At 34.5% G+C, this 23,568-nt stretch overlaps 2 protein-coding genes across 8 annotated transcripts in view; one reads left to right on the top strand and one right to left on the bottom strand.

Annotated features, from left to right (window-relative positions):
* LOC137244001 (GTPase Era, mitochondrial) overlaps nt 1-7,169 on the top strand; it is a 30,055-nt gene extending 22,886 nt beyond the window's left edge. Inside the window, exons 4-5 of one of the 2 annotated variants that reach the window (XM_067772398.1) lie at nt 5,988-6,079; nt 6,740-7,127. In XM_067772398.1, coding sequence (XP_067628499.1) covers nt 5,988-6,079; nt 6,740-6,742 — 95 coding nt within the window. In that variant the 3' untranslated portion in view covers nt 6,743-7,127. Of the gene's footprint in view, nt 1-5,987 lie in introns of both variants that reach the window. The other variant, XM_067772397.1, reaches the window with a different exon arrangement.
* The window catches only part of SerT (Serotonin transporter), a 258,831-nt gene that overhangs the window by 210,355 nt on the left and 24,908 nt on the right, over nt 1-23,568 (bottom strand). The window contains exons 2-7 of one of the 6 annotated variants that reach the window (XR_010950730.1): nt 18,320-18,788; nt 17,880-18,235; nt 17,711-17,822; nt 17,461-17,623; nt 17,218-17,397; nt 14,826-17,067 (exon numbers count right to left, since the gene is read on the bottom strand). The exons of 1 other annotated variant lie outside the window; for it this stretch is intronic. The gene's annotated coding sequence lies outside the window, so the exon portion shown is untranslated. Of the gene's footprint in view, nt 1-14,825; nt 17,068-17,217; nt 17,398-17,460; nt 17,823-17,879; nt 18,236-18,319; nt 18,789-23,568 lie in introns of those variants that run through there. 4 more of the 6 variants (XR_010950728.1, XR_010950729.1, XR_010950726.1 and 1 more) reach the window with 4 other exon arrangements.

The raw sequence follows: 23,568 nt of genomic DNA, 5'->3' as shown, positions 1-23,568 counted from the left end.
GTTAATATACTCTGTGAGCTCTGGTCAGCTGAGTATAATTAGTTTTATTTGTTTCCAAACGGTTATTATGTTCGACGTATTTAAACGACTAATTAAAATTCCAATGGCCTTAATGATGAAAAATACAAAATATTTACACAGCTTTTTAAAACAACATTTCTATATTATATATTATGTTAGCTTAATATTTTTATGAAAAGAACAAAACGTAATTAGTTGTATTTGTTTCCAAACTGCTATTATGTTCGCACGCTTTTAAACCTGCATTAAAGGAAACATGAGCAGCAGACTGAGCGAATATTAGCAGCGTTCCATTGAGCCATCGAACTCTGAATCACGATAAGGATAAGGTGAAATTCGCTTGTTTCTAAGCACAAGAGTAAAATAATACACGATTAACACATCCATGTTACAATCCGAATTTAATGTAGTTTTTCCATAATAAATTATAATATACGGTCAAGACTTCTTGCATCATCCTAAGGTCGTGAGAAAAATTTGTACATCCGATACATAGCTTCAGTCAAATCTTCAGAGTACAAATCAAATTTGAATTTCAGTTGAATCTTTGTCCACTTTTTTCTAACTCAATCCATACTTCGGTGGACTAGCAATTTCTCTTAGAGGCTTAAATTTTAAAGGGTCTTACAAATGTCGAAGGCACCTAGGTATTCCAGGTAAGGCCCCACCGAAATATAGGTGCGTCGGTGGCCATGGTTTTGAGGGTGGGTTAAGCACCGGGCGTCGCAACAACACCAGCGGCGCCCCAAGTAAATTCGCCTTTTCTTGTTTTTTCTCCCCTTTTTCGGTTTTTTTGGTCTTGTTTCAGGGTTGTAACCGGTCGTATCTGGTTGGGAATTTTTTTTTTCTTGGTTTCAGTATTTTAAGATTTCAGTTCGTAATTTTCATTTGTATTTTAAATTTAAATTCGAGTCTTATTTCGTTGGTAAATTTCCATAGTATTTTCTTTAATTTTGGCAGTTGCTTTTCTTTGATTTTTTTTGTTGAAATTTGAATTTTGAACGTTTGACGATCTGGCCGTGGCATCCGGTTCGACCGGATGTCGTTTTTATTTTGAATTATAAGCGTTTTGAGCAGGCTCTCGCTTTTTGTCAGGTTTGAAAGGCATGCCAGGATTTTTTTTTTTTTATGTTTCAGGACAGCAAGGTTGGCAAGAACTCCGCCCAGGCGACAGGACTAGCCACAGTGCACCACGAGATCATGCCGACTGCCTTCCTTGCTGCTCCATTGAAGATACGTTTCCATAACAAAGTCATATTAGGAGTGGACTTCTTAGTTGACCATGGCATCAGGATCGATATGCAGAGAAGGATTATGCAATATAAGAACAAGGATGTACCACTTAACTTCAGTTTGGACAAAGGGTTCAGCAGTAAGCGAGTGCTGGTGGAGAAAATTCGACAAAGCCCACAAAAGTCACAGGCAGTAGATGGGGCAAAGGTTGGTGGAACAAATGGGCCAAACAAATCAAAACCGAATGTACCTGCGAGAAAAACACTGGCATTGACAAACCCAAATGGACGCACTAAAACGAAGGAAAGAATTTGCCAGAAAGAATGCAAGGATGCTTTCAAGCCAGGGCGCACTACTTTTGTGAAACGTCAAAAGGATACTGATTATGCAAAGTCAATCCGTCAAGATCAAGCCCTACGAAGTATGGCCATACAACAGAGTGTGAGCGAACGATCCAGGATAATGAGTAGTAAAATGAAACGCAGGTACGACGAGAAAAACAATTCGGAAGGTTTCCTGGAGAAAGATTTAGTAGTGTTATACAACCCTCACCGGCGGAAAGGTGTTCATTCAAAATTCCAATGTACCTGGGAAGGCCCGTACAAAGTTGTGAAGCAGGTCAGTGATGTCGTCTACCACATACAAACAATAGGGAAACCACGAAATAGAAGGGTGGTTCAATTGGAGAGGCTAGCAGCGGTTAGATCGAGAGATTTGTCTGATCGGGACGATCAGACTTAGGTGGAGGGCAGTGTGGCGAATGTTTACATTCCTAGGCTGTTAGTAACAACACGCAACAACAAAAACATTAAGCAGCCACTGTTATGTACATGTACACATTCCCTGCTAACCATGGCTAACCACATTTTGCTATTTTCACCTCAAAAACCAACACTATCTCAATTTCTTTTTGGACACAACTAACACCAACTCACATTTGTGGGACATTTTTCATAATTGTGGTAAATCTCTAAGATGTGCGAATGAAACAGTAGTATGATGTAGGAATGAAACAATAAGATACTACAGATTTCGCCACCATTTATGTAAATTTTTTTAAGCAAAACGCGTCTCATTGCGAAAGAATTTAATAAAAATGAATTTTACAAGTGTTCAAGTGAGTAAGAACATTAAAAAAAAAAAAAAAAATATAACAGAAAAGTTTGCGACATTATGTTAGCGCAATAATTCGGGATTCGCTAAAGAAAAACGGGCGAACGTACAAAAAAAAAATTTCCAGCTTTCATCAGCCACAAAAGGGCTTCTCCAAGACGCCACTTCCACGTTGGATTATCCGAGGTAAGTAAATGTTTAGGTATTTTAGTATAACTAACTTTTTTGTTGTTGTAGCAGTGCAAGTTTGGAAATATATTGCAGAACTTACCCTTATTATGAAGATACCAAATCAGTGTTACATATTATGGACCTGACAGGGATCAGGAATATTGTTTGGTGTCGTCATAATATGAATGATTCTGAGTAAATGCGAGTATTATGGTGATAGCCAAATTAGTTGGAGTTTTGTCCGTCCAACGCAGGACTGACTTTGTTTTTCATCACCATAATATGGGTATGTAGTTATATACATACATATGTTTGATGGCACAATTTTTGCTGGTAATTCTTTTCTTTAGCACACAACTGCTAAAACTAGTCAAAATATATCGGGAGAGGTGTCAATAGAAGCGCTTTGAACTCAGAACAACGAATCTGAAAGCGGAAATTGAAAATTTTATATCTGTGCAGAGATATTTGCAGTTACCCAAAATGTATTAACGAAAACCCGAAAAATGACCCCTGCTCCCTCCGAAACCTGCGGTGTGATCCATAGAATTTTGGCCTTCGGCCGCGCTTATAAAAAATTACCACCAAGAGGTGGAATCAAAATTAAATCAGTGCAAATTCCTTTCGTACATAAAATGTTTTCCTGTGAACAACAACATTACAATAATCACATGAAAAATGCCAACTTTAACTAAAAATATCTCTGCACAGATATAAAATTTTCAATTTCCGCTTTCAGATTCGTTGTTCTGAGTTCAAAGGCGCCTCTTGACACCTCCCGATATATCTGACTAGTTTTAGCAATTGTGAGCTAAAGAAAATTTTTTTTTTTTTATAAAAATGTGAAATAAATAGCTATTATGTTCCGCTTATTTAATACGGGAGGAAACGCTCGCCTTTTTATACCACCCTCGAAAGTGTTAGTCCGCTTGGGGTAACAAGCAGATACTATGGTGTCATTTGTTTATGATCTTGTTGGCAAAGAAAAAGAATGTGGACATATTTAAAGATATGTATGTTAATTAATTTAGGTAATTTTATACACTCTAAATAAATCAGTGCTACAACAACAACCAAACCCTAAATAAACGTCCAAAAATATCGGGAGATGTATCAAAATATGCGTCTTGGACCCAGAAACGTGAATATAAAAACACAAATTTTGAGTCTGTGAAGAGATACTTGCAAAAGAAATTGCAACTTTTTGTGTGGTTGTTGTAATGTTGGTGTACACAGGAAATAATTTTGTGTCCAAAGGGATTTTGCACGGATTAAATTTTGATTGCACCCCTTTGGGGACCGGCCAGCGTTTATTGGACGTGTATTAAGAGTGTCATGCTTTCGTATAGAATTACCATCTTTTGAACAACTCACAATTTTTGTTTTCCGTTTTTGGATTCCCATTCTGGCTCCAAGACGCATCTTTTGATACATCTTCGATATTTTTGGACTTGTATTTATAGGTTCATGCTGTTGTATAGAATTACCTAAATTAATTCACAAACAGCATCTTTTAATATGTATGTCCACATTCTTTGTTTGTCAACAGGATCAAATAAATGACATCACAGTATTTTCTTGGGGTAACATACTTAACGCCAACACTTTCGAGGCCTCCGTATTAAATAAACGTAACAATTTTATTTATTTAACATTTTTATACAAAATAAACAACTTGGATTCTCTTGAAGTTGAATTGTTTGCTGCTTGCAGCTGATCGCTTGTAAATTACCATCCTCAAAAATATTGCGTTTACCCCAATAAGCCCAAAGTGTGTTTCGTGAATTATCAGGGGATTATGCGCACTTAAGCAAGGTGCACATAAGGCTACGCGTCATCCACGCGTACACGATATTTCATGTAGGTACAATTCTTCTACGCTTCAAGATATGCGTCACTACAAAAAAAAAAAATATTTCTAAAAAAAATAAACAAATTAATTTATACCGTATAATTGCAATTATACAAAAGTTGATTGTATATAAAATTAAAAAGGAAAGTTTTCACTATATCTTTATAGCAACAGAAGCACAGCACAAAAGTTTGTAAAAATGTGAAGCGTAGCATAATCTGATTAAGGCAAGGTGCACACGAGGCTACGCTTCATAGACGCTGAAGGCGAAATCTGTACGCTTTGATGTCGAACACATGTACTTGGATGAAGAGCTGCGTACGAGGCGTCAGCTGCATGAAAGCGACAAAGCATGAAAGTTTCATGTGTAGCTAGCCGTACAGCAATTTTGGTCGCTAGGCGTAAATACGCCTAGAAAAGAGCAAGAAGAAGATGTTTACAATTTTTCGTTTGCAAACTTGCTAAAGTTCTTTTTTTCACTTATGCGCGGCGGTGAAAACTTTCGATTTTAATTTAATACACAATCAACTTTTGTTTTATACAGCATAAATTAATTTGTTTAATTTTTTTAGAAATATTTTTCATTTTATAGCGACGCTTGGAAGTAGCTACGTATGCAGATCTTGAAGCGTAGAGGAATTGTAGCTTCATGAAATATCTTGTACGCGTGGATGACGCGTAGCCTCGTCTGCACCTTGCCTACGAGAACACTAACCTCGTGTGCCAATGGTACATTGTTGTTGCATTTGCTTGTTAAATCTCTATCCGTATCTGGTTCATGTACCATTGGAACACGAGGTAAGATTGCTCAAATCAGCTGTTATGGCAAAATAATAAACAAACTGCTGAAACAGCAAATAGTCAATTATTTTGTCATTGTTTTATCCAAAATGTATTTTGTTGTGTTAACAGTGCTTCACCCCATTCCAACTTTTTGAGGTTTCACATGGATTTGAGCTAGAAATGACTTTTGCAAGTGGTTTTTCTAATTGGTTTGATTTTGCTGTATACACACAAATGTTGAAAGGTTTCAGGTTTTTATTTTGATTCCCAATTCGATGTTGGACTAAGGGTGATTTTTTTAAGCGGCCTTCAGGCGAACGCCAACGCAGAACCACTATGGATACTTCTAGGATCATGTTGTAGTTATGTTAACTATGCTTCGCCCATTCAATGAGCACGGCCATTCACAAATTGTCATCAAAGTCCTATAACGGGAGGCAAAGGAAAATGGTAGTCTCAACAGGTATGGACCATGGGAGAATAGTGTTAGATGCGTAGTTTTCACATTACAATTGAAAAGATGGTGGGTGTCATGTGGGGACACATCGCATTCAGGACATTCAGTACACTTAAACGCTAGCTTTATAACCCAAATTTTAACTTCAATGTGATCACAAGTTCCACCTAAAAGATTTCCTCAAATTATTGTAATGCAATGAAAATTTTCTGTATTAATATCGACCTGATTATCAAGTTATTTTGCTACTTGTTCGATGTGAATAAATTTATAGTGGAACTTTTGATGCAAAAGTCATGATTTGGCTGATCAAGTGTTTTTAATGATCTTAATTTTAATGTCCTTAATTTTTTACAGGCAAGTTCAAGAAAGCCCTGGAGAAGAACGGAGCATCGACCCATGTTAAATGCATGAGTGACAGAGTGGTTTGGAGACTGTTTCACTTAAGGAAAGTTATTTAAATTATTGGATAAGTTGTCAGGGTAAATAATGTAAAGTTGTAGTTTTTTTTAGATGGAAAGTAATTTTTTTTAGATTATCCTTAAGGAACTCTAAATGTTAACATGCATCAAAAGAAATGTAATTCAATTACTTTTCTTTTGATGGAAAATTCCTTATAGCCAATTAAATATTTTTTTGGTAAATATTGCGAATTTCGCAAACATTAATATGTAGTCAGAGCAAATAGTGTAAAGTTGCAAGGAAAGTATTTTTTTGGATGATCCTTAAGGAATTTTAAATGTTAAAATGCGTCAAAAGAATGGCAATTCAATTACTTTTCTTTTGATGGAAAATTCCTTATAGCCAATTAAATATTGCGAAATTCGGAAACATTAATATGTAGTCAGAGCAAATAATGTAAAGTTGCAAGGAAAGTAATTTTTTTTGATGATCCTTAAGGAATTTTAAATGTTAACATGCATCAAAAGAAAGGTAATCCAATTGCTTTCATAGAGCCAATTAAATAATATTTCGAAAATTTTGCGAATTTCAGATCAAATAATGTAATATTGTAAGGAACGTGACTTTTTCACTTAAATTCCTTATTTTTTATAGTATTGCTACTAAAATTAATGAAGTTTAACAACATTTTTTTATTACTGAATAGGTAACAATTCAAAAAAGGTCTAAACTGTGACAAATATGCCGAAAGTGGAAGAACAAGGACGTTGGGGATTTTGTGGATGACACCATTATGTTAACCTGCGGCGTTTAAATTTGTATTTTTATTTTTAATTCAATAAAAAACTTTTCTTAAATTATTATAACTAAATTTTGAAAGTAAGAGTATATGTTAAATTCAATTGAAAGTTTAGTTTTTAAGCCAATGATAACTAATTAAATTAAATCTATATTATAAGTAAGAAAAAATATTTATTTTAATTTTAAATCAAAATCAAAACTCAAACGTAACACTAACCAAAAGAAAAATGAAATGATTTAATACAGAGATGAATGAATTAAAAGGAATTTTTGTTAATATTTTTTATTGTAAATATCTAAAATATGCATACATCTAAATTATTCATATTCCCTTAAAATTTATTTGTTGTGTTTTTAAATTGAAAACCATATTTTCTTAATAAAAACATAGAATGAAAAATTTTGGGCATTTTGTGGGCGGTTTTTGGTTATTTTGTGGGGTTTTTGGAATTTTTTAGGTATTTTCAATTCGCATTATAGGTTATTTGATCATCGGGCTGGCAACTCTGGAGCGCATAAAAGTATGCAGCCTCTTTAAAATGACATTTTGAGAGCAGTTCAGCTATTCGTTTTTGATATGGCGGTTCTGAATGAGTGCGACAGAGATGGAAGATCACACGTACACGAAATATCCCATTTCACCATGGATAATATCGGCGCCTCGCCGAACAAAATTATCCAACTTATTATCCAATTTTTTGGATATCGTCAGTATACGATTACCCGATTTTTTATCCACTCATGGTTAGCAGGGTTAAAGCTAGCAACACATACATAGAAGGCCACGAAGAGATAACTCACTCACATACATGTGGTCATCCACCGAAGTTGTTACTCACACATACACACGCATATAGCTCAATTACCAGGCGGGAGATACAAGATTTCTAGAAGGCGAAACGTCTAGACCTTAGTAGAAATATGCGGACGAGGCAACAGAGAGTATAAAATCAGCGCAAGCTGAGGAATGATTAATCAATTTTGATTTAAACACGCTATTTGTGGTGAAGTATAATTGTGAAGTACTACTCACAAAGTATTCCAAATATAGACCAGTTTGCAATACTGAATATTGGAGTTATTTATTCAACAGTTTAGCGATTCTAACGTTAGCAGAAGGTGCATAAAGATCAGAAATCCGCAGAAATCGTTACAATATACACAGTCAAACAATGCAATTGATGTAACAAATTTTCGTAAAATGTTCCTTATTTTAGCTCACAAAACAGGAATCAGTAGTATGGAAAAGGGGGTTCTAGCTCAAATGGTGCAAGGAAAAGAAAAACACACCGACCCACATATATATACAGCAAAACAATTCCGCTAGGTGTCGCATCCGTTCTTCTGGTTTGTGTTCTGGCTGATCTTCCAGTTCTGGTTTGTGTTCTGGCTAACTTCCGCTAGGAGGCGCATAAGAAAAAGCTTAGTGGTGCATAAGAAAAAGCTTAGAGCTTTTTACCTTTAGCAGAGCTTTGCCGTTCAGGAGAGTATCGTTAAATGGGGGCCCCACATTTTTAAAGGGCCGCAAATTTTTAAATGTCTCCTCATACTTTTAATGAGTCGTAGACTTCACCCGAGCCGTTTTAAAGAATCCCATAGATTTCTAATCGAGCGACTGTTCCCCAATTCCCCCACCCCCGCCCCCCTCTTTTTTCTCGTCTACAAAAAGTAGCAGTTGGACACCTGTAGTTCCGCCCAACCCCAACCCCAACCCCCATTTTTCTCGTCTACAAAAAGGAGTCGATGGGCACTTGTAGTACCGCCCCCCCCCCTTTTTTTCTCGTCTGCACAACGGGCCTTTCGGTTATCTTAATATTGAACTCATTATTTTCCATTATTGAACATTTTATTTGTATTTGTCTTTTTATTAGGGTATAAGTTTGTATGTACATTGTGGTATTACCGCATTACAAGATATTTGTACATCTGTACACGCCAGAATAGGTCTAATTTGAAAAGCATAAACAAATTAATTTCACTTTCGAACACACACGAATTACTCATAGCGGCATAACTAAGTTACACTGAACCCAGCGGGGAGCCATATCCATTTACAGTTGCTTAACCCGTAAAGATAACTGAATGACAACGTCAGTTTGCCGTGCGGCTGACAAAACATTATTACATAGTTAGCTAATAAGAATATAGAATATTGTAACGAATTTACTTGCAAATCCTCTTATTTGCAACCCTCTGCTAATGGCCTTTATTAAAGTACTTCACAATAACACTCAAACTTTGCAACGAATAGCTTGCTTAATAACCAAACTGATTGGATTGATAGCTCAAATGAAACTGACTTCTCGCTTCTACTGTTGCCGCCCTTTTATACTGTCCGATTTCCTTGTTGCATATTTCTAGGCTTTTCTAATTCCAGAACTTACTAGTTAGTTATACATTTCTCAGCTACAACTACAGATGTATAATTTTTATAGCTTCTCTCATACCCCATGCGCTTGCATGTGTGAGCGACACTTCCACAATTACAATTGCATACCTTTAAAAAAAAAACCTTTAGGAGCACCTCAGATAAGATATCTGCATGTGTCTGTGCGTTGCCTCTCCGCTGCGTGTACGTGGATGTGTAGACACAATGATTGAATTATTGATGTGAATTCACGTCACTGCCCAGCATCGGCTTAGAGATGGCAGTACCCCTTAGTGTTGCTAATATTCGTAACAATATGTATATAGAAATAGAAAGTAGTTATTTTTAGTGTGTAAGTATTGTACAAAAATATTGTAATAGTATTGTAAGTAGAATTCCTATAAAAAGGAAAACATTTGTTAATAAAATTAATCTGATGTCTGCGCTGAACATTAGCGCCAACAAAAATCATTTCGTTTTAATTCTAAACGTTACATTTTACATGTCGATCCTGCCATCGTTTTAAATCCGGCAAATATTTTACATGGCGATCCTACCAGTCTAGATCAGAATTAGCAAAACTGCTAAAGATCTAGCTGGTCAGAAGAGCCTGTCGCGTTAATAACCAAGCAGGATTCGCCTTTTACATGGCGATCCTGCCAGTCTAGATCAATACTTGGCAAAACTGCTAAAGATCTAGCTGGTCAAAGGAACCCGTCAGCTCGTGAGAATCAACTTTCTCGCGTCGCGTTAAAAATTTGTCAACACAAAAAATCACCTATGGCAAGCAAATGTAAATGGATATAAAAATAAGTAAACAACGCTTCACGCTCAATATCAAATTACCGCAAGACAATAAATTACACTAGCAAATAAAAAGCAATTAAAATTTAGTAAACTCTACATGGTCATTAAATCACTTTAAGAATCATATACAATTGTTCTCAAGTGTATGCGATTCTTTTTAAAGGTGGATGATGTGGTATTACCGCATTACAAGATATTTGTACTTCTGTACACACCAGAATAGGTCTAATTTGAAATGCATAAACAAATGAATTTCACTTTCGAACACACACGAATTACTCACAGCGGCATAACTAAGTTACATTGAACCCAGCGGGGAGCCATATCCATTTACAGTTGCTTAACCCGTAAACATAACTGAATGACAACGTCAGTTTACATATTACTGTGTTGTATTTTTGTTTCTGATCATAATTGTAATGTATTGGTGGCTTCAGATAATTAATCAGTTCAATCGGTGGCTGCAAATTTCCAAAACTATCAAAATATTATTTATAATTTTTGTTTTTATAGTATGATACCCAATGAGTGCCAGGACCATCAGCATCGTCAAAATTAAGAATTCCACATTCTTGAGCATTCGGTTTATTCGGGAGGGAATTTCACATAAAAATTCCTCTGAAATGTTTAAGATGTTTGCAATATTTCATTAAATCTATGTCTGTTAACGGTCTTTTGGGTAGGCTTTTTATTTGTTTTTTGGATAGGGTCGTAATTTTAGCTCAATCCGAATATCGATGGGACCGCTTTTTATAGATTCATTTTGATGTGTAACATCTAAAACAATTATTGGAGCATGTTGAACAAATTGATCAGGCGATAAAAGTGATTGGGGAGTGCGTCCATAGTAACTCTGTTGAAATTTAAAATACATGTCATATAATAGAGCATACCGATTTCGATCAAATTTAATATTAAGATCATCATATGGATATGTAGTAGAGTTGAGGTAAACTTTATCACACAGTTTTGTAGTTTTTGCTTTGTATTTTATTAAAACGTGCTCTCACACTGATTACAACCATCTGGGCTCCTTAGATATGACAGCATATAAATTATAAAATTTTTTTAATGTTTTATATCGGTAATAATACGAAATACATTTACATATATCTTCTGTTTCCTTATATGAATTATCAGCAAAATTACAATCTTTCTTATGTAATCCATTGAAGGAATATATAAATGGTTCTGATAGACATGATCTCAATTCATTTAATATAGAATAAAAAAATATTCGATGATCATCATCAATTAAGGCACCATATTTTGATAAAACCGTTTCTAAATATTGCGGGAAAGACATTTTCTACTTTTTTATTGTGCCACCTGTTTGATACTGAATTACAAATTATGTCGCTCTACTAGTAATGTGAAACTGTGCGATATATATCAACAAACCACAAAATACATACCGATGGATACATCTATCCATGGGAAACTTATTCCAAGGTATATATATATATGTATATATATACCGACACAGACACATCCATCCATATACATAGATTTAGTAAGATAAGAACTTGTTGTCTCAATGTATATAAATTGGGCATCTTTTCGGTAAAAAAATGTAGTGAATTGTTTAAAGCTGCCCAGTACTCATCTATATTTCAAGGATAATCATTTTATATGGATTTTCAACTGTGTTAAACTAGACTCATTTCTAATAAACAGTAATAAACTATACTACTTATACATCGACACATCTCTAACACCGCTGCTGATTATAGACATATTCCACATTATGAATCAAGCTCTTAAGGATTTAAAATCAATTTCAAATAAAACATTTCAAAAACCAATAATGAATGTGATTGGTGTACCAATTAATAAAAAATTAAGAATAGTAAAAGCCTTAAGAGTGAGAACAAAGTTTGGGGAGAAGCTAATGATAGAACTGGATGATAATGTTCTTTTTCTTCCGGATTAACAACTCCTTAGAAGATTCAACTATTGAAACAATAAATAAGAATACATTTTATATAGAACTGATTAAACCTGGTGGATAATTTAATTCGCCATTATTTGAATTTCATACAGAATAAAAAAATTTTTAATTATTATATTTAATAGTACTTCTTAGAAATGTTATAGTCCTCATTAAATGACTGCGGCTTCTTTTTGTTAAGTATGTTGATACCTTTTTTAACTGCCATCAAAAAAATGTTTATTTGATGATACTATACGAGTTTTCATCTTTTTCCGTTTTTTACATTTAGATGAATTTCTTTACTTATTTTTTATACCCATTCCCAATTTGAGTTTTGCTTTCATTGCATTTGTAACAAACCAAGCATTTGCTCGTTCTTTGAAATCACTGTCCTTAGATGTTACACGTTGCCAGGCTTTCTCAGATAAAACTTTATCAGCTTGGTGTCTGTTATTTATATCTTTCGATTGGGAATATGCAATATCATGTTCTCTACAGGCTTCATCTAAAGGATTTATACCCTTATCTCCTCTTTCTATCCGTTGTCAGAGTTTCGTTCCAGGACCACAAAATTGATATCCAGGTAAATGAAACTCAATAGGTAAATAATTAATCAAACTATTTACAAAACCCTGGCCAGCCTTTTTACATATTCGTCCCATTAAGTGTTTGTTTTCTTCTTCTTCTTCTTAATAATAATGAGAGTAAGTGTGGGTGAGTTATAATTAAATGATGATTTTATTATAAAAGCGATGGTTTATATTGATATAAATCTAGTAAACAAAATGAAAGTTATTAAACAACGTCTCCAACTTAAGGTTAATAATGCCGGCAATTGTATAAATGTTAAAAATGTTACCAGACATAGTCCCCTTCCATACGAGCGCTGATTGTGGGACCGTCAAATTGTGGAAAAACTAATGTGTGCTCAGTTTAATTGAAAGCCCAAACGGGCTTAATTTCCGAAATATATACGTTTATTCAAAATCATTATATCAACCAAAATATATCTATCTTTATGCATCTAGTGAAAATTTTGATGTCATCAAACCCGCTGAAGCTAAACCAGATTCAATTTTTATATTCGATGATGTAATATGTGGAAAACAAAGTACAACACGAGATTATTTTTGTATGGGTTGTCATAAGAACATTGATTCTTTCTATTTATGTAAAACTTATGCAAAAATTCCTAAAAACTTAATTCGTGATAATGCAAACATGATTATTGTGTTCAAACAAGATGAAATGAATCTTAAGCATATCTATAATGATCATGTTATTGGAGATATGTCATACAAAACATTTTTAAAAATTTGTATAGAGTCTTGGAGAATGAATACGGTTTTGTTGTTATAAGTAAAGATGATCCTATAAATAAAGGTCGATATCGAAAGGGGTTCGATAATTTTATACAACTATAAAAGATCTATAAAAGACATACACCACATCAGATTCTTATCAGATACACAGCTGATGGTAACAGATTTACCAGATTCTTATCAGATACACAGCTGATAGGTAACAGATTTACCAAAATCATGTCAAATAATCATATGATTGTATTAGCAAATCCTGTTAAGATCAGGAAAGTATTAAAAGAAAAACTTAAAAGAATGAAATTGGGAGAATTGGATAGAATCAACTTGTTGGAGGATACATTTAAACCCATTTCGAAACCATTAAATGAATTAGTTGGTAATTTGAAAAACTCTAGTAATAAAAACAATGTTACTAATTATAATGGTGATGGAGCTTACTCACCCCCCCCCCCCCCCCCCCCCCCCAAATTACTATTACACAAGATAAAATTGCTTAAAGATATTAAAATGCTTGATACATTGTTTGGTCTGAATAGAGATTCAAATGGACAATGGCGATTTGGACTCAAACCATTAAAATTTAGTTCTAAAAATGTTTTAAATATTGGTAGAGATAAATGGAAAATGACACCAGGTCTGTTCGAGTTAATATTTCATAGAAAACCACAACATTATAAAAAGGGTGAGTTGCACACCTATCGACAGATTTTATTAGATACAAATGCTCACAAACTATAACCCAGATAGTCAAATTAAGGGGACAAAATCGTATAAATATCTACATATTATCAGGAAATTATTCAATTATGATCCACACTCGTTCATAAGGGGTAGAGGTTTATTGAAATCAATCGATTGCCGTGAAAATATTTATCAATATTGGGATAATCCTAATGCGTTGGTGGACAGATTGAGGTTGCTTATATCCTCAACAAGTGCTGGTCATAACAACCATCAAAACAAAGAAGTTAAAAACTAAATTAGAACATCAAATCAGAGAAATAAATACAATCCTGAATAATAGAATTGAAAATGATGTATCGATTCTTGAGGAATTAATAGATAGACGAATAAAAAGTGAATGTTGTAATGTTAATTGGGAATTGGAATTGGAAAATATCCAAAAACGACTTAAGGTCTTCTTACCTGCTCATACTGTGAGGAGTAGGTCCATCGGGACCCGTCTATTGGCTAGCAAAACAGTGGTGGGGGTCCGCGACCTTTCCTCATAGCACTAGACCCCATTACATTTTATTTCAGAGTCCCTGTTTATTTATCACAAAAAAATTTATTTGGTGCACTGGTCTCTCTAACTAACAAAAAAAAAACGCTGCTAAGGGAAAAGGGGGTATAACTATGGCCAGAACTCCTCCTTCTCCAAGTTATGAGCAGCCCAGGTGACATGGCGCTCGCGCTTCTTATCCCTCCCTGCCTTGGCATCTAATTTAGCACTAATCGTTGTAGATGTCCCTATGTAAACACCACTTACCACTTCACTTTGTTACCACCATTAATAAATTTACTCACTCATTTTTTCGTTTCAATTCATTCACATATTAAATTTTTTATTTAATTAGAAATCACGCTTAAATTGTAAATATGTACCAAATTAAAGCTATTACATTTCGTGTACATACACAAGTACGTATCTAATTAATCCAATATAGAAATAGAAATATTAAAGCCTATTCACCTATGTGCCTAGATTATCAATGTTTCGTTATTTAAGGTTGGAGAAGAGTTGTCAAAAAATAATTTATTTTTATACCCATGTTATCGCAAAAAGAAGATTTACCTTTGTGGTACGAAAGTTCCCTATTTTAAATTGCATGTATAAGATAAGATATATGAAAAGTTTTAACTTGCAACGTTGTGGGACGTGCACAATTTAATATATGTACGTAAGTGTTTATGTTATTCAAAATCAACACAAGACCACTGTTACAGATATTCTTACAAAGTCAGTTTACATACGCTATTGATGTAAACCTTCTTTAACATCAGTGTTTGACGTGATTTAAATGTAATGGCCCGTAATCATAGTCGCTGACTAAAATACTCTTTAGTTAAAATCTTGCCTAAGTTAAAAATGGGATTTGAAATTTTGGTCTGTCATAGACATATTAAATAAACACAGTTTCAGCTAAAATAAGCATGGACAGGGTAACCGCATGAAAAAAGGCATTGATGAAGAATTTTTTTAGAAATTTTAAAAGTTCACCCTTTTCCTTACAACCGTAGTTATGTACTTGACTCCACGTATAAAATATGGTAATTTTTTACGTGACAAAAGCTCTTACAATACCACAAAAAATGTTAAAGGAGTATCTGAAAATGCGTTTTGATCATAATCTGCAGCCCGTTTCTGAATCCTTGCGATACGAATTATATCGCAAAAAGCAACCCTGATGCATTGTTATCGCAAGGTAGTGTTTCTGTATGAGTGGTGAATATGTATTTTCGTTATTTTTTGCGATATTCATATCACTAGCTCCGAAGGTGGTGATAGCATACATTTTCTGTAATTTGAATTTTTTGTGTGCTAAGCAACTTTTCATTTTTTCATTCTTGAGTTTGTCAATTTTAGCATTTAAAAAAGCTGAAACACCAAAAATATTTCACGGTGAACGTGTGAATACTTAATAGAGAGCAGAAATTTGTTTTTTGGGCGAGATTGAGCAGAAAAGCGAGGGATTGTCTCTGAAGAAGTATGAATTTGGAGGAAGAAATATTGATCAATTTATTATATACATCTAAGAACTGTCCATACATATATCAGCAATGGAGTTGGATGCCAAGCTTTTAGTTTTAAAGAAAGTATTGCACAAAACTGCGCTCATATGACGTGACGAACCAATTTTCGTATGTGCCGTTTATTTGGACAGCGAAGTCAATATTAAATGGAAGATTTTACAGAAAAGCTTTTCCGGCACTTATACGAAAAGATGAGGACCTTTTCTTGTTCTGTAAATATGCTGCACTTATACAGCGTGGACAAAAACGTAAAGGATTTTCTAAAAAATATACAAAAGAATTATAGGAAGGGGGACTTTCTGAGGTAAATGTACATAAATATTCTCGGTAAAAACGTCGGAACCCAAAGGTTCAAAATAAGTTCGGCAAGGCGAATGTTTTTTTGGATTGTGTCGTGAATCCAAATGTTTATTGCTGCTTGTTTATGTATACTAACAATTTATGTTTTTATTTGCAGACAAATGAAATAAAAGATGACCTAGAATTTTTGGATCTTACTAACCAAACTCCAAAAGTGACTTCAAGGGCGACTCCACAACCAAAGACAAACTACCGTACTCGACCCAGCTACATCTCAATCGAACCCACGTGGTTGTAATACTCCTATATTGCTACAAAAGGATAGGTACATTCCCAAACATCAGAGTGCCGATATATTGATGTTTAAACGTTTTTGTTTTTGTATTCAACATTCGAATATACCTAAATTTTAAATTTTTTTTGTCACACTTATGCTGCTACAATCAAAAAAATTTTATAGGCTGTCTTGGTTTGATTTCGAATTCAAAACACATTGCGAGCATTTTCTATTAGCAATATAGGAATATTACATATATGGTTCTGTGAGAACTTTTTTGAATGGTCTCATTCTGTCTGCTGTGTATAATTTTATGCAACTTGTTTGCCTTGTTCACCTTGGTCGCTAATTTTGTTCTTGCTAGTCTAAATTGTACAATTATCCGTAGCCAATCAGCGGCCAGTATCCTCTTTTCTACAATCGCAGGGAAACGTATTCGCCGGCCTGCAGCTCAACCAAATCCTTTTTACGTTCTGGAAGGGAATGAAAGTAAATTAATACTATTTGGATATTGAGAAAGATACAGATATTTATTTCGCAGGCCAGGATAAAGCCACCCCAAGTTCCTTCCGGAAAGAGGGTAGAAGGGTTAATGTGGTTTCCCGAGATAGTCGGGCAAGTACCTTAATGGTGGTATTTTCCGGAATGTACCGAATCAATATGCTGTCCACATCGACAACAGCAAAACTCCCGAAAATCTTCAAGGAATCTCCTTATCGCTAGAGTGAAAATAGTTCTCGATCCGTGATCTTGAGCGGGAAGCTATTGTTATACTGGTCATTAACACCGACTGTTGATTCTACCTTAACATTTTACAAATAATATCATAAACCATTTGTAAAGAGTCATATCCCGGTATTATTTACCCATTGGTTAAGAGCCAAAAGTGATTCTTCGTCAGGAATCTGGCCACCACGTTTCTCTGTATACTTCAATGTCAGCTTAGAACGAGCCAAGGGGTATCTATGCCAAGTTAAAACCTTTAATGCCAAGTGTTCACAACCCGGTAACGGATGAATATTAGCCATACTAAAGACCATATTACATTGGGTTAAACGCAGATAAGCAATTATTTCTGGCAGATGATGTTTGCGCGCAGAAGCATCATGTTCATACCAACGTTTTACAGCATTAAAAACACCTTTCTCGCACCGTACATGCAAATTGTCTCTGTGATAGGTTGCAACTTTTTGGCGTTAAAATCTAAAAATTCACTGCTCTGGGTTACCTGCGAGATAATAAAACAATAAATTTAATGCTCAAATAATCGCACACGTTAATTTACATGCATAAAGTTTTGTGTTTCGTAAGCCAGAATTTTTTCATTTAGTATCTCACACTGAGTCTACTTCTCCAGACTATATGCTGGCTGCAATGTGAAATCGGTTATATTCTCTATTATAAAATCAGCAGTTTGCAACAGCGCCTTTCAATTGTAGTATTAAAGCCGCTTTTAACATCCGATCCACATTGTCAATGGTTATGAGCGTTTTGCCGGTATAGTAAAAGGTGATTAAGTGCTCGAAAGTGTCGCTGTCGATATTGGTGGTTTCTATAAGTGGACAAATCCCGTTGTCCCTTTTGAACAGTTCACCGAAATAAGGGCTTGCCGCCGATAGAATTAGACGATGAGCCGTAATTCTGTAAATACATATATAACAAGCGTAGTTAATGTATGTGACATACAAGCTGCAATAGCGTTAATTCAAATGAAAGTTTACTTACAAGGAAGATGGATTTGTTAATTTGAATGTCACATCAACTAAATTCTGGTCGTCAAAGAGTTCATATATTTGAAACAAAAGGTTTTCAATAAAGTACTTGGCTCCATCTGAGGCGTTGCCGTGTGATGTTACATGCTGCCATTGCTATTGCGTGAGGAAGTATAGTTTTTTTGTTGAATGTTAGATTACTTACTTGGATACTCCGTGGTGTATGCTTTTAGTTCGGAAGGTTGTCGTTGTTGTATTTATGGACGTTTTTGAAGTAGTTGCAATATATCCAGGAATTGCCCGATCGAGATAAAAAAAACTTTATTTTTTTCCGGTTTTGGGAATTGAATATTCCAATTCCAATAGATGGCAAGAGGACGCTTAGATTCCCTCTTAAATCGCAAGGTTAACAAACGTATAAGGGTAATATACTTGCAACATTCAGACGTGCCTAAGCAGCTAACACGTCGCAAAGTAAATACCTGTAGCACAATATTTTTCTTTTATTATTATAGTCAAGGGATGATTGTAAATCACTTATAATAACAGTTTAAGCAAAAGTTCATAATTTATATAATGAATTTTGAACTTCTTCTCTTGCGATTAAAAAGAATTTGTGTTTGTTATTCAGCCCTATTCTTGAATCCATCGCATACTCGATTTTCGTAAATTCTACGAAAGTACGTTTACTGAATCCATCGTAAGTTCGAAATTCGTAGAAAGCCTTCACTGAACACACTCGAACTGTGAAATCGTAGAGTTTCGTACAAATTTTCTACGACGCGTATCAGTTTGCGGGAAAAAGTAAAATAATTAAAAATTCAGAATAAAAAGGGATATTAAACAAATAAAATATAAGTATATTATTAAAAGTGATATGTATACTAATTTAATTACAATCTATTGTTATAATAGGTCAAAAATTTTCGCAACTCGCCAACAATGTTCCTGCTTACTTGACCTATTACAGAAGGATTCTGAAATGGCGCTAGGCTTTACAAAGTGCCCAACGGAGGAGGTTAACAAATTTTGGGAAAACATTGCCAATAGTATTGCGCCACCAACAAAAGATGCAACTATCTGGAAAAAAGTAAGGCTTTTGTAATACGTATGCATATCGGCAACTTAGCTTCACAGATTTGGAGGAAGGCTTAAAAGAATTAAATTAAAATTAAATTACTAAAATATTTATTTTAATTTTTAAGGGTCTTCTAATAATGGCAATTATTGCAAAAACTATAAAACATGATTACATCCTGGAACCTATATTTTTCGTAGAACTCCCTTTTTACGCTACGTTTCTCTTCGTTGGTCATATATAAGTATATCAATTGTGGACATAGCCGCGTTTGGAAAATTAGTAAGGCATCTTTCAAAACTTTGGAAAATGTGGTCTGACACATCGGAAAGTCAAATTCTTTTCCAACTCCGTGCTGATAGCTACCTTCCGCAAAAAAAAAAAGTTTTACCGATGCTAAGCGAATTATAGGACTTATTGAACATGGCCCACCGAACGGTGTACTTCCTTCATTTATAAAACCGAGCACGTAGGTAAACGTAGCCTTGTTTAGGCGGAAAGTTTTTATAAAACACAATTTTTTAAAACCTTTATAAATTCATTAAAACACGGATCCTTTCACATAAATAGCCTCTTCTAATTTCAAGACTCCTCGCAATTTTTAAATCACACCTTTCTTGCTCATTTTCTTCTAACAAAGCTGCAAATGATATAGAATCCATTTTGAGCACTAAACTTTTTTTTTAAATGATATAATGCAATTTTAAACTAATATTTAAATTGAAATTTTTTATTTACAATCGCTCAGCTGACTTCGAATAATCAAAATTTGACATTATATGTTGGCAGCACTTTTTTCGGTTTCACATGAGTTCAGTGATAGCAAATTCTTCGTATTCGTAGCGGAGGGTTGTATTCGTAGATTTTCTACGATGGATTCAAGAATAGGGCTGATTATATCTTTTTCGCTATTGGTGACAGATCCTATGTTCCATTTCGATTGTTCCATCGATATGATAAAAACTCACCACTATTATATCGCAAGGTGAATTGAGTGCATTACAGAAACACTTTTCATATCGAAAGCGATACATACCTTGCGATAGCAAATCGTTCGTTATTATAACGCAAGGTTACAGAAACGGGCTACTGTGGTGGCGGATAATTATCATTCAATTGTATTTAAAAGTTATTAGCAAACGTTTTGTAAAAATTCGCTGTCTTTTAATTGAACATGAAAATACTAATTTAAAGAAAAGTTATTTAATATTGTTCTTATAAAATTATTTAAATCTCGCACCATAAACGAATAAGTAGTTAAAGCGGATTTGGGCTCCTTAAAGCAAAGGAAACAACAAGGCTATCCACTCATACACTAATACCTCATGTTGAATAGTTTATATAGTTTGTAAGAATGTTGTAAAGAAAAGTTGTTTTCATTAAGACAGATGTGATGGCCAAAATGATGCAAATCTTAAATGTTAGGTGGTCCTAACCGTTAGAGCCGTTTAATTTAATAGACCCGAAACCGAATAGGGATATCTCTAACCTCGATACTAATAAGTATGCAGGAAATTCAATGATAATCAAGTTAAATCAAATTTAGGTTTGTCTTCGCAAAATCAGCATAAATAAAGCGAGTTTAGTATAGTATAGTATAGCCATTGTACATTGACCTGGAAAGTGTAAGTCCCTTTTATTAATATAATTGAACTCAAGTCGGTCATGACAGAAGAGGTGAAAAAGGAGGGAAAAGTACAACAGCGCCCGTACCAAGCAGATCTTAAAATTTTTTGTTGTTAGTTCTTGTTGTATTCCGTGTTTTATTTCACGCTTTCTTTTAAGAGGAATTGGCAAATTTAAAGGGAAATGTAAAACACAAAAGGAAATCCCAGCAGAATTCAAGAATTCTGTAATAATAATTCAATCATCAGAAGTCGAAAATAAGAAATTGTTCTTTTATTAGTACTGGTGAAAATTGTAATTATTTAAAATTGTCTTAATTAAATATCTCGCATATGTGGAGCCAAGTAACCATCGCACAAATTGTGTAATTTTCGTCAGAAATATAATAATACGAATAAATTAGTTCTTGACGTATATTTGCTTGTCGGGGAAGCCTTTTTTCACTTCCCTTTAAGTTCATCGCGTTTAAATAGCAAATTGTTTAATTTCTCGCAATTTTTGACAGCAGACCGACAACTTAACATCTATTTTAAAAAATTAAAATCGCGCATGTCATTTTAAATTTAAAATACTTTTTTAGAGATAAAATAGTGTTTAAGTGGACTATAGCAGACTTAAAATGATATTTAAAAACATGTTTAAACCAATAAAACTCTATTTTATTTCGACTTTGATTACGGGTTAATATGTTTGATATGTGCGAAATCCCAGGAGCAATTATGTTAGTTTTTGACACAACACAAAGAGCATACATAAAAAGAGACGTCAGTTCGTATGTTTGATATCAAACACTCGCTACAAAAGATTGGGTTTACTGACAGTTGCTTTCCACTTTTCATTTTAATTTTCGCCGCATGCCAAAACACTAGAGCAGTGTTGCCAGAACTTTTTTGCAGAAAAAAAGCTATATGGACAAAAATTAAAGGCTAATAGAAGCGAAATAAAAATTTTCAAAGCTAAGAATAAATATAAATAAATGCAAGGCGCGATAACCTCCGAAGAGATTTTAGGCCGAGCTTCTCTTCCAATTTGCGTCGTGCTCCTTTTTAATTTTTGGCGGGACTGGACCTACTTGTTTTATGCCGACTCCGAACGGCATCTGCAAGGCAGATGAGTTTTCACTGGGAGCTTTTTATGGCAGAAATACACTCGGAGTGCTTGCCAAACACTGCCGAGGGGCAACCCAGCATAGACAAATTTTCTTCTAACGGAAAAACCTTATTTCTAAAATTTTGATGCTGCTTAGTCCGGGGCGTGAACCCAGGATCTTCGGTGTGATAGGCGTAGCACGCTACCATCACACCACGGTGGCCGCCACTAAGAATAAAAGCTAAAAGTTAAAGGCTACTTGCCCATATACATAAATAAGACCCAAAATATTTCAATATCACAGTGCTATTCATCATCTGATGTATGAGAATTAATGAGATAATTTCTCGTAACAAAGTTGTGGCAGCATACAAATTGTGGCATAACAAAATCGTGGCAATATTTCTTACAGAAGAAGAATAGGGGTACAAACTCAGCCATTTTGCAGAGTGACAGGTTACCTAGTTCAAGTCGATTCGCTTGAATGCACTAAATGTAAAATTTTGTTTTCAATTATTTTTTCGCTGGCCATCTTATTGGCTCCATCAATGGCAAGCTTTATAAAATTACCAAGAGGCACACGTGATTTTGAAATAAATTTTTAATTTAATAGATCGAAATATCTAACCACCAAAACAAGACCTCTCGTTCTGACAAATCCATTGTTTCATCAACTATCTACAAAATTTGTTTTTTGTAAAATCCGACATTACCCCTTTATGTGCCGGAATTGCCTTTGTTCTGCTAACATTAAATGATTGAACGATTTTTGAATCTGTGCAGTAATGAAAAAGACAAAAATATCAAAATCGTGGCTACTTGCTTAAAAAGCACCAAAATTGACAAGAAGGTACCAGCGCACCAAACATAGTCCGAAGTGGCAACCGTGGTTTTCGCCGTGTTTTTGCGAACAGCCTTATGCGGCAGTTACCCACCGACGTGTGCCGTACGTAAGGACGTTTGTCGTACGAAGTACGTTTGACCGAACTCTCAAGCCCGTAGGAATCAATGTGTGCGTCCGTGTACATGTACATAACATATTTGTGTGTGTATTGTTTACAGATAAGCACTGTTGCCACTGACCATTTTGCATGTATGCTTATGGAAACATCAACTTTTTCCAATTTAATTTTTGATATTGTAAAAGGCCGGAATACATATTAAATAAGTATAAATAGATTAAATATTTATAATCAGCACTTTTACATAATTATTTCGAATTATTTCCACAATTTTTCAAACTTTAATTAGGCGTTTTTGCATAAAATTGCAAACGGTCAAAAATTAGCGCACAAAAGTTTACTAGGAAACTCTGTCTAGTGAGAGAGCGATCAGCTGACACGTTCTTACGGAAAAAATCAAAATTGTTTTGATTTCTACGTTCCGGGCATTATGCGGCAGTTACCCACGAACGTACGTAGAAAAAACGTGTCAGCTGACACGACCTATCTTATGAGTGTGCAATGTAA

This window comes from Eurosta solidaginis, chromosome 3 (assembly GCF_040869045.1).
Source record: "Eurosta solidaginis isolate ZX-2024a chromosome 3, ASM4086904v1, whole genome shotgun sequence".
Classification (NCBI taxonomy): domain Eukaryota; kingdom Metazoa; phylum Arthropoda; class Insecta; order Diptera; family Tephritidae; genus Eurosta; species Eurosta solidaginis.
Note: the sequence above shows the minus strand (reverse complement) of the source record. Positions and strands in the feature narration are given on the sequence as shown.